The sequence below is a fragment of the Trachurus japonicus genome, chromosome 12 (genome assembly GCF_045865225.1).
Source record: "Trachurus japonicus isolate A0001 chromosome 12, Traja_1.0".
NCBI lineage: Eukaryota > Metazoa > Chordata > Actinopteri > Carangiformes > Carangidae > Trachurus > Trachurus japonicus.
In genome coordinates this window covers 10,420,242-10,430,800 of record NC_140918.1, presented here as the reverse complement: position 1 = coordinate 10,430,800, position 10,559 = coordinate 10,420,242, and the positions used below count along the sequence as shown (strand labels likewise).

The 10,559-nt window shown below is 39.5% G+C and overlaps 1 protein-coding gene across 1 annotated transcript; it reads left to right on the top strand.

Moving 5' to 3' along the window:
- The first annotated feature begins 3,425 nt into the window (after positions 1-3,425).
- Positions 3,426-9,536, top strand: st6galnac6 (ST6 (alpha-N-acetyl-neuraminyl-2,3-beta-galactosyl-1,3)-N-acetylgalactosaminide alpha-2,6-sialyltransferase 6). Its single transcript, XM_085793103.1, has 6 exons — positions 3,426-3,501; positions 4,014-4,042; positions 5,309-5,503; positions 7,507-7,919; positions 8,030-8,137; positions 8,905-9,536. The coding sequence occupies exons 2-6, from the start codon at positions 4,019-4,021 to the stop codon at positions 9,092-9,094; spliced, it is 930 nt and encodes a 309-aa protein (XP_085649229.1). The 5' UTR covers positions 3,426-3,501; positions 4,014-4,018; the 3' UTR covers positions 9,095-9,536.
- The last annotated feature ends 1,023 nt before the right edge of the window (positions 9,537-10,559 follow it).

The window sequence follows — 10,559 nt, the reverse complement described above, 5'->3', positions numbered from 1 at the left end:
TTATGCTCTACAAAAACTCACAACACAACAGATTGGTTTCCGTGGGGACACAAAAAAGGGACGGACAGTGGCGTTTACTAATGGACTGTATATAAAAGGGTTTACTGCAATATAAATATCACACTTTTAATTTATTATTGCACAGTTTTGTTAGATTAGTCCATCTCTTTTTTGTGTCCCTATATAGAAACACTTCTGCTATGTTGAGATTTTTGTAGGCTACATGTGTGTGTGTGTGTGTGTGTGTGTGTGTGTGTGTGTGTGTGTGTGTGTGTGTGTGTGTGGTCTTTATAAGCACTTGGGGCCAAACATTTCAAAAGCAGTGATGTAAAATGAACAAACAAACAACCTGAGATAAAAATGAAATAAAATAAAAATATTCAGATAAAATAAGCAACGTCCTCCCTGCCCCATCTCAGTCCATTGAAAATACTACTTCTCTGTTTTGTTTTGTTTTGTTGTGTCTTTTTTTCATTCTCTTTTAATTTTTTACTTATATATTTGCTTGTCTGTTTACAGTAAGAAGGAAGGATGTGTGTTATTACTGATCTGTAACAACATTTTGTAGGACTGGGAGGGGTTGGGGGCGGGCGGGAGGGAATAAGCAGGGCAGGCCGCTGGCATAAACACTCTATGCGGTTGTTTAGGGCCACAGCCGTTAGGTGGGGGGCCACATGATCAGAAAGGTACCGGGGTTCATTCAAGTCATTTAATCCTGAGGTCTGCACGTGCACGCTATGAGCTTTATATGTAATTTGAAGTCAATATTCAGCTTCTTTTATCTCACATTTAAGACATTTGGTGAAAATAGAACGGCAGAATGACAACATTTGTGCTCAAAAAGCAATTTTACAAATTTTCATTTTAGACTTGTTTTCTACACTTATCTATTACTGTATTCATATCCTATTTCAAGCACCAAAACAGTTCATTCTCATGACTGAAGGTGTGTTTTCACAAGGGATTGGAAATTTTTCAAAAAGACATAAAACACTTGAGTATTGTTAAAGCAGAAGTAAGTGATATATTTGTGTTAATATAAGTCTTAAATAGTTATATCTTCCGGCAGCAATCACTTACATAGAGTGTTTGGTCTGAAACACGGGTCTGTCAGTCACTCTGCTCTGCTCTGAGCCGAAGAGAAAACATTTATCGTATCCTACAGTTTTTATCCAATGAGGAGAGAGAACGGCATGCAGGGCTGTGTGTGCAGCCAAGGAACGCTGTGAATGTGGTGACGTAGGGACGAGGACTGTTATGGTGCGTTCAAGGAAACTCGTATTTTTCCGACCGTGAAGTGGTACCAGTTCGATCTGGTACGAGTTCACCGGTCGGAAGTTACGAGTGGCCGTTATAGTGACTTTCACCGGTAAAACAGGTCGGAAAAACACGAGTGGGTTGCCTGAAACGCTACAAAGTCGTAAGTTGTGACTTGAAGCTGTAATTTACGATTTCAAAAGCCTGCCTGGAACGCAGCATTAGCGAAAACGACCGGACCACTTACTTCTGCTTTAAATCTGCAAGTATCTTAAAAAGATAAATTTAAGAAAAAATATGTAAAAGTCGAGAAAATGGCCTCAAACCTCAGAGGGCATGAACATGTCTGTATTCAGTTTTAACCAGTGATTTGGTGTTTGCGCTTAGAGTGCAGGGCCACAAACAAAAATCTTGTTTAGGGGGCCACCAAAATCCTATAGGGCCGGCCCTGAGAATAAGTGGTTGTTGTTGAAAAAGGAAAAAGTCCTTATTCCTCATTAGGGGAGACTGGGGACAGTTGCAACACTTTTTACATTTTTCTCAGCTACTCAGAGACTATTTGGACTAGGCTCACCAAACTTTTATAGATTAAACATACATTTGTCAGCTAATTAGTCATACCATTTAAAGATGGTTACATATGACACATCAATCACAATATTCATTTGAATGGAAGAATCCAGACGTTGCAACTGACCCCAAACGTGGGGACGGTTGCAACACGGATAAGGGACGGTTGCAACATATTAAACATACATTAAATTTCACTAATTCACTTCATTGCTTGACTTTTGATTCCAATTATTCAGCTGTCATTCAAGCTTGACTCTCAAGCTTTCTTGATGTTGACAGTGTGCAGATCATTAACAGACAACAGTCTCTGCAACTGTGTGTGCACCGTGGCCTAGAGGCAGAGTGGAAGTCTAATGACCATGAGGATGTGGGTTCGATTCTGACCTTGGTCAAACATTTGTATGGTGATTACAGCTTGCACTATTTGCTAATTCTGCAACAGCGTTCAGTTGCTGTCAGCAGTCACACCATTTCCATTCTTGGAAATGCTTTTTCTAGTTAACTTTTGATTTTTGTCTCAATAAGCAAAGTATTCCTAAAATATGCATTGTCTTACAATAATACTATAGTATTATTTAGTTATTTAGTAATATTTATCAGAGAACAGTTGGAGTTTTGTTTTGCGTAGAGCATAGGCCTTGAGTCAATGTGCAGAGGCTAACAGTGGTAATAAAACTCAATAGCTTAGTGTGAGACAAGAAGAATGGAACTATTTGCAATAGCTTACAAGAAACTTTTATAAACATGTACTCTACTTTTGGATGATTTATTTACTGTATGACATCAAATAAATTTACTTTTCTCTAATTTTCAAAGAAAAATATATGTGGCTACGTCTGTCCCATAGAATAAGATACAACTACAAATTGCATATTTCATTATAGGAAGTTATCTGGAGAATTATTTTGAAATCTTAGTCTCTCGTGGTTTAATATAATTGGCTGTTCTGTTCATCATGAGGAAAAAAATAGATATATTGTGCCTATTTTAAGATAAAAATGTTTCATTTTATACATTTGCATTTGCATAGTGCTTCCATATTCAAATGGTAGTTGTTGCAACCGTCCCCACCCTGTCAGTCATGACAAAACATCATATACTAGCTAGACATAATGACACTGACACATGCTGACCATGTCATTTGATAGTCAACAAAACAGTGATTCAAACTAGGTAGGTTTGGATTAATTCATACAAAAGGTCAGGACAGTATGACAAAAATACAGCTCGAGAAAAAAGCTACTTTCATACCCTTAAAAGAACTTTGTCTCAGTACAAGCAGGAGCAGATGCTGAATATGTCTTTTCTATTATTGGTGGGTAGAGGGTCTAACTGTGAATGTGCAGTGTGAGTGTCATCACTCTAGCATGTTTCTGATTGGAGAAATAAGGCTTGTTGCAACCGTCCCCAGTCTCCCCTACATGTAGGCTACTTTTGCCTGTAAAATAAAAAGCAACAAATAGCCAAGTTATAGGCCTAACAATATAAATCTGGGGGAGTGAAGCTTGATCAGCCCACTTCTTCTTCATCCTCATCTTCTTCATCATCATCATCATCATCGTCGTCGTCGTCAGCGCTGCAGCGGCGTGCGTGCTGATGACGTAACGGGAGCGATGGTGCAGGAAGATGGGGGACGACTCGGGACAGCGAAACCGCGGAGGCTGTGAAACGGTAAATCACCGCATTAACACAGCTGGCAGCTTGCTCACACACACCGTGACGGCTCAGTGTATCCATCTGATGTTGTGAGTCCGTATGTGAGTCAGTGTGTCTTCTTTTATTTTGTTGTTGTTGGGGAAATTAAAAAAAAAATGTCCGTAAAGGTGCGTCAACATGCAGCGGACGGCGGCCAGAGTAGAAGCAGCGTTAGATTTGGTTTCTGATTTATTTTATTATTTTTCCCCCGCTCAAATTATAATAATACTAATCATATAAGCTTGAATGTGTATTGTGTTAGTTAAATATAATAGTATAACAGACTGTAACAGCGCAGGAAACGTGTAGGGTAATTGATATTTAACTGCACATCGTGTGTTGTTGACATCTCGCTGTTCTGTTCTGCCGCTTATTAACATGTGAGATGAACTGGACCCTGAATGCATCATTGCATGTTGAACCTTGAGGTTTCTTTTTTTCTTTCTTTCTTTCCTTCTGTTTGTTTCTTTATCTCCGTTCCGGTGCAGAAAGCATGGGGCTCCGGCTCAGTGGCAAGGTAAGACTGACCTGAGGTATGCAGGGTGTGGTAGCTACTCAGACCTCCTGCCCTTCATCATCACCATCAATACTATTATGTTTATATTCTCATTTCACACCATAAAGAGGAAGATTTAAAAGTGTTTCTAGTGAATCTGGTAATTAATTTCTTCTCTTTTTTTCCTCCTCTGGAGTAATTAAGTTTGTAAAGTGTCATTAACAGACAGAGTCCCAAAGAGCCCAGAGTGACTTCTTCATGTTGCTCAGCAAAATCAATCGATTTAATGTCGTTTATGAAAAAGGAAAATGGACAAATCGGCACATTTGAGAAGCTTTAACCACAAGTTTTATGATTAAACAGTTACCAACGTAGCTGCCGGTAGTATTTCTGATGCACAGTTAAGTTGTGTAATGTGTAACAGTGCATCATATTTTGTGATTTAAAGTCTCAATTTGTAGATTAATGTGTCAATTTCCTCTGAGGTGTAGTGAGTATATAAGTATAAAGTGGCATAAAACAGAGAACCAGGTGTTTGTATTGACCTTTTTATTTTAGTGGGCAAAAAAATATTTCACCTCAGTTTTTGGGAGCTTGGTAATGTATAAATAATGTATCAATCAGTAACAACCCCCTGTACCAGGTATTGGTTTGTTGCCTCAGAGCAACCATGTGCCGTGAAGGAGGTTTTCCATCGTGTGTAAGAAGAGGACTGAGTAACAAATAACATGATAAAAATGTTCAAACACACACACACTCTCGCATGAACGCACACACACACACACTGTCGTCACTAGGAAAAGAGCCAAACTCTTTTCATCAAATTCCTTTCACGCATAAAATGTTCCTGTGTCCTCCGTTTCCTGTGAGAACTTGTTGATAATACAGTAGAACCATTGATAGTGGTGACAAACATGAATCACATCATATCACATCTCCATTAATTTGGATGTTTATCTCCAAACAAAAGTCGTTCAACGAACAAAAAACCACCGTTTTAGTGTATAAGATATAAATAAAAAGTGGCTTTGCTCAATTGAAAACGCTTTTCTACATTGTTATTCAAACTTAAACAAGTTAAAACGTGACACTTATAACAGTATTATAGGAGTAAGGATTCATCCACCTCCAAACAAACAGTCAAACCGACTTCAGTCCCACTTTTCATTGGCCATGTTAATTTTGAAGTTATATATTGTTTTAAAAAGTTTAAAGAGGCAACTTGTCTGAGGTCAACACCACGCCATAGAGAGGTTAAATTAAAAGCACTGTTGTTAACTGTCGCAGGGCCAGCAGAGCCACAGGATGGTGATCTTCTTGGCCATCTTCATCCTGATGACACTCCTCTTCCTCTACGGCTCCAACAATGTCAACGAGGCCGTCTACGCTCCGTTTCACGTGGCCTCGAACCATCCTCTGAAGATCACAGACCTGAAGAAGTGGGGAGGCAAAGACGGCTATGTGGCATTCTACGGCAACAAGGTACTGGAGTGTGTTATAGACTGACTCTGCACTGCAAAATCTCAAAATCTTTCCAAGAATATTTGTCTTCTTTCTTGTCAAAATGTCTCATTTCTAGTCAAAACGAAACTCTTTCCACTTAAAATAAGACTCATCACCTAAAAATGTACTTGTTTTTAGATAATTTTCAAATTTTCACTTGAAATAAGTAGAAAAATCTGCCAGTGAAAGCAAGTTTTTTGCGCTTGTTATAAGGAAGAAAAACTTGCCCCACTATCAGATTTTTCTACTTATTTCAAGTGAAAATATGCTTGAAAGAAGTAAAAAGTGTCTTAAAAACAAGCTACTTTTTAATGTGATGAGTCTTATTTTAAGTATCATGAAATTAGTTTAGACTAGAAATTACATTTTGACTAGAAATAAGACAAATATTCTTGGTAAGATATTTGAGTTTTTGCAGTGTGTACCAATATTCAATAGAATAAATATGTGAGCTGGGTAAAAACAAGATGTTATGCAGCGTTTCCAAACCTGCTCTGTGACAGGAAGGAAACTACTGCTATATCAGTGGGCAAGCGTGTGGCTGCTGGTGCAACACCAGCTCAGCTTTATCAGCAATCAAATATAAAATAACTGCCAGTGACGATGGTCTTAAACACTTAAAGCATCCATCAAACACCACAAAGCTGTGCTAGTGGTAACTGGTTTTAACTGGCTGATTGCAGACATTTGCAACATCATGTGCAAAACAAAAAACAAAAAAACACAACATAACACATCCAAACAAAATCATATTTACATAAAGACTCAATAGAAGCTACATAAAAAAAGAAGATGGAGATGAGGGCTGAGTTTGGATTAGGAGAAGGAATAAATAAATGTAAAGTGCTTTGTGCTGAGGCAGAAGTTTGGCTGCATATTTTGTGTGTTTTTATGTCCAATATGTTGATAAAGCATGTGATTTTTTTTTTAAATGTTTGGTTTAGGGCTACAGCTAACGATTATTTTCATTATCGATTAATCTGTTGATTATTTAAACGATTAATCGATTAGTTGTTTGGTCAATAAAATGTAAAAAAAATGCTGAAAAATGTCAATCAGTGTTTCCCAAACCACAAGATGACGTCCTAAAATGTCTTTTTTTGTCCACAAACCAAAGAGATACTCAGCTTATTGTCATAAAAGAACAAAGGAACCAGAAAGATTCACATTTAAGAAAAAATTGAGGAAGCTGAAATCAGAGAATTTTAACTTTTTTTCTTTAAAAAAACTACTCAAACCAATTATTCGATTATTAAAATAGTTGACGATTAATATAATCGATTATTCTGCGACCAAACTAGAGCTGCAACAATTAATCGATTAATTGCAGAATAATCGATTAATTGTTGCAGCTCTAGTTTGGTTATACAGGTGGCGACGTGCTGAAAAAAAGATACCAAGCATTAGCACAGTATTACTTTCTAACTGGTTTAAAGGTGTACAGAAATGGCCGTTTGTCCTGTTTGTCGCGCCGAGTTGTCACGAGCTGCAACACAAGTTTACCCGAGTGAGGAAAACGAATTTGATTGGTCGTTATCGAGCGGGCGGGATATTCAAAGCTTGAGGCGAGCCCGAGCTCCGTGTGTGTGTGTGTGTGAGTGTCTCAGACGTTTGATTGACGGATGACGGATCCAATATCAGTGGCTGGCCTGGTGAATCGTGTACAGGCTGACATATAATCCGTGCGCCTGCATTAATCAATGTGAAAAAAAAAAAACACACTTTCATCCCGGATTTACTTGAAAATAGAATTTTGCACAAAGTTTGGCCTACATCGTCTGATAGATGAGTTATTACACTAATGTTAAGACCCACAGTGGGCTCAAATTCAATTTTCTTTTCTGTACAGATTTAAAAAGGCAAAATGAAATGTATTCAAAGCAGTTTAAATCGCCTTTAGACCACTAAGAATTCATCTCTGTGCTCTACAAATCTATTTCCCGGCATACATAGCATGTCTGTTTTCCATCTGTTGTTCTCAGAGCATGAACCTGCACTGCCGCAGCTGTGCACTGGTGACCAGCTCCAGCCACGTGCTGGGGACTCAGGCGGGGGACGAGATCGACCACGCCGAGTGCGTGATCCGCATGAACGACGCCCCGACGCTGGGCTACGAGACCGACGTGGGGAGCCGGACGTCCGTGAGGGTGGTGGCCCACTCCAGCGTGTTCAGGGTCGTCCGGAGGCCCAACGAGTTCCTGCACCGCACCGACAGCAACCCCGTCATCATCTTCTGGGGACCCCCGAACAAGATCGGGAAGGACTCTAAAGGAACTCTGTACAGACTGATCCAGAGAGTCAGCATGAGCTACACCAACTTCTCTTTTTTCAGTATCACGTCCAACAAGATGCGCAAGTTCGACAGCCTGTTTCACAAGGAGACCGGGCGCGACAGGTGAGAATGTGATGGATCAATTGGCTCTTATCGTCTGTAAAATGTCATTCTCTCACAGCCTGTTTCCTCATTTTTGTTGTGTACTTTGTGTGTTTTTCTTCCCCACTTAGACAAAAGTCTCATTCATGGTTGAGCACAGGCTGGTTCACAATGGTCATAGCCATTGAGATATGCGATAATATCAAAGTGTACGGGATGGTTCCCACCAATTACTGCGGGTGAGTAGCCTACGATGACGTGTTGTTGTCGACGCTAAAACTCAAAACGACCCCTCGCTTTGCCACAATGAAGTAGTAACTTAAAGGGATAGTTGAACATTTTGGCAAATTGGCCCATTGCCATAATCCCTATAGTTTTAGCAGTAGGTTCGTTGCCTTTAATTGTCGGTGCAAACTATTTTTAGAACGGCAGAGCAGAGTCGTGAGCTGCTCAGAACTACGCTACGGAGGCTAATGGAATTTCTTGGTTTCCCTCATCAAACTCATCAAATACACAATCCAACAACTCCAAAATGCTCTCGTGGACAAGTTGTGACCTGCACATTCACCACACTATGAGATATTAACAAAACGTTACGAGACGGAGTTGTTTTAGAGGTAAATTCATGCAAAACCGCTGATGTGCGCCTTCAGGGACAGTTTTTCATCAAGCAGTCTCTGTATTTACCTCGAAAATGGCTCCATCTCGTAACGTTGTGTTATTATCTCATAGCGTGGTGAATGTGCAGGTCACAACTTGTCCACCAGAGCGTTTTGGAGTTGTTGGATTGTGTATTTGATGAGTTTGATGAGAGAAACCAAGAAATCCCATTAGCCTCCATAGCGTAGCTCTGAGCAGCTCACAGCTCTGCTCCGCCGTTCTAAAAATAGCTTGCACCGACAAATAAAGGCAACAAACCTACTGCTATGACTATAGGGATTATGGCAATGGGCCAATTTGCCAAAATGTTCAACTATCCCTTTAACGCCGCTCGTTCTTTTTCCAGGAAGAAACCAGGATCCAAGAAGTTGCCGTATCACTACTACAAACCGAGGGGGGTCGACGAATGCATCACGTACATACAGAACGAAGGCAGCCGGCGAGGATACCACCATCGCTTTATTACGGAGAAGCAGGTGTTTGCACGTTGGGCAAAACAGTACAACATCACCTTCACTAATCCCAAATGGTCATAAGACTGAAAAAGAAAAGAGAAAGAGAAAGAGAAAGAGAGATTCCCTCTGCACTCACAGACGCCTGAACCACCACTATGGGCTGGATTTCATTGTGTTAACGTCTGCGATTGAGCCTTTAAATAGCCACATGATGAATGACAGCTACTCATTGGAGCACGACGACGGTACCATTTTGTTTTCTTTTATGAGCCTGGAAATTGATACCAAAAAATCAACTTTCTTTACATTTTAGCTTGAAGAATAACAGTGAGCTCCATTTACGTTGGAAGTCGGAACGACCTCACCTCTGAGTCGAGCGCTTAAACACAGCAGATTAATATAATAAAATATATATAATATTAACAAAATATAAAGATTTCATACTTGTAAATGTTAGATTTCAATGCAAAACTATTTCTAAAGTTTTTTTTAAAGGCCTTACGACAAAAACATGCAACGAGCTGTTAGCTACAGTACTGCTAGCCATTGTCAGCAACACTGTTTTGATAGCAAAGCCCTTGGCAGTTTTTACACATACACACACACAGCATAGGAAGATGTTCAATGGCTGGCGAGACTTAAAAATGATGATTAAATATAATAATAATAACTTTATTTATATAGAAAGGATTATTCACAGCTAATGGAGATCCTAATAAACCTAAATAGCACCTTTAAAAACATGAGTTTTAAAAGTGCTTGACAAAAACAGGAACATATAGGAAGCCCAAGCAACACTTAGGCAGTAAGGCGACCAGGAGGAGCCAAATCTAAGTGTGAGATGCAGATAATTAGATAAAATAAATAAATAAAACAGGGTGTATTCGATAAAAGGGGGACAAGAAGATATAAAAGATTTAGAACAAGCGAAGGCATTAAAGTAAAGCTCTAAAAAGTTACAAGATCTAAATAAAACTGTGAGATAAGATAAGACAAGAGTTAAAAGGGAAATAAAACAATAAAGACGAATAAAAGGTTTATAAGATATATTGCACAGTGAACGTGGGACTAAACAAATTAAGAAAGTAAGAGTACATTACAACGGGGAATAAAAAATAGAAATCAATAAAAAAAAGGCAAGCCGGTCTGTAAAAGCGAGTTGACTTAAATGATGTCACTGAGTCTTCCCGCCATTTCTCCTCTGGCAGGTCCGACTTTCCGAGGTTAAAGATCCGACTTCGGGCGTCGTTCCAGATTAAAATTCTGACTCTCGGAGCTCAGAAAATTCCGACCTCCGGCTCCAACTGGAACGCACCATAAGAGCATTTCCACGTTTAAAGCTACAGTACACGGCGCAACTGCATCTGCCGACCCCAAGAGGAATTCCATGTAATTACAGTAAAAACACTGCCGGCGCTTCCACTTCGTTTCTGACAGTCACACTCACACTCACACTCACACAAATACACAACGTACATAAAGTTTAGATGCTGAATGTGGCCGCAGTCGGTCACACATTTGGGAATAACAGTGCAGTGGCGACTAT

Excerpts from the sequence above, each read along its gene's own strand:
- st6galnac6 (XM_085793103.1), top strand. The coding sequence starts at position 4,019 with ATGGGGCTCCGGCTCAGTGGCAAG. Across the intron at positions 4,043-5,308 it reads GGCTCCGGCTCAGTGGCAAG|GGCCAGCAGAGCCACAGGAT; the intron begins GTAAGACTGACC and ends TAACTGTCGCAG. Across the intron at positions 5,504-7,506 it reads TGGCATTCTACGGCAACAAG|AGCATGAACCTGCACTGCCG; the intron begins GTACTGGAGTGT and ends TGTTGTTCTCAG.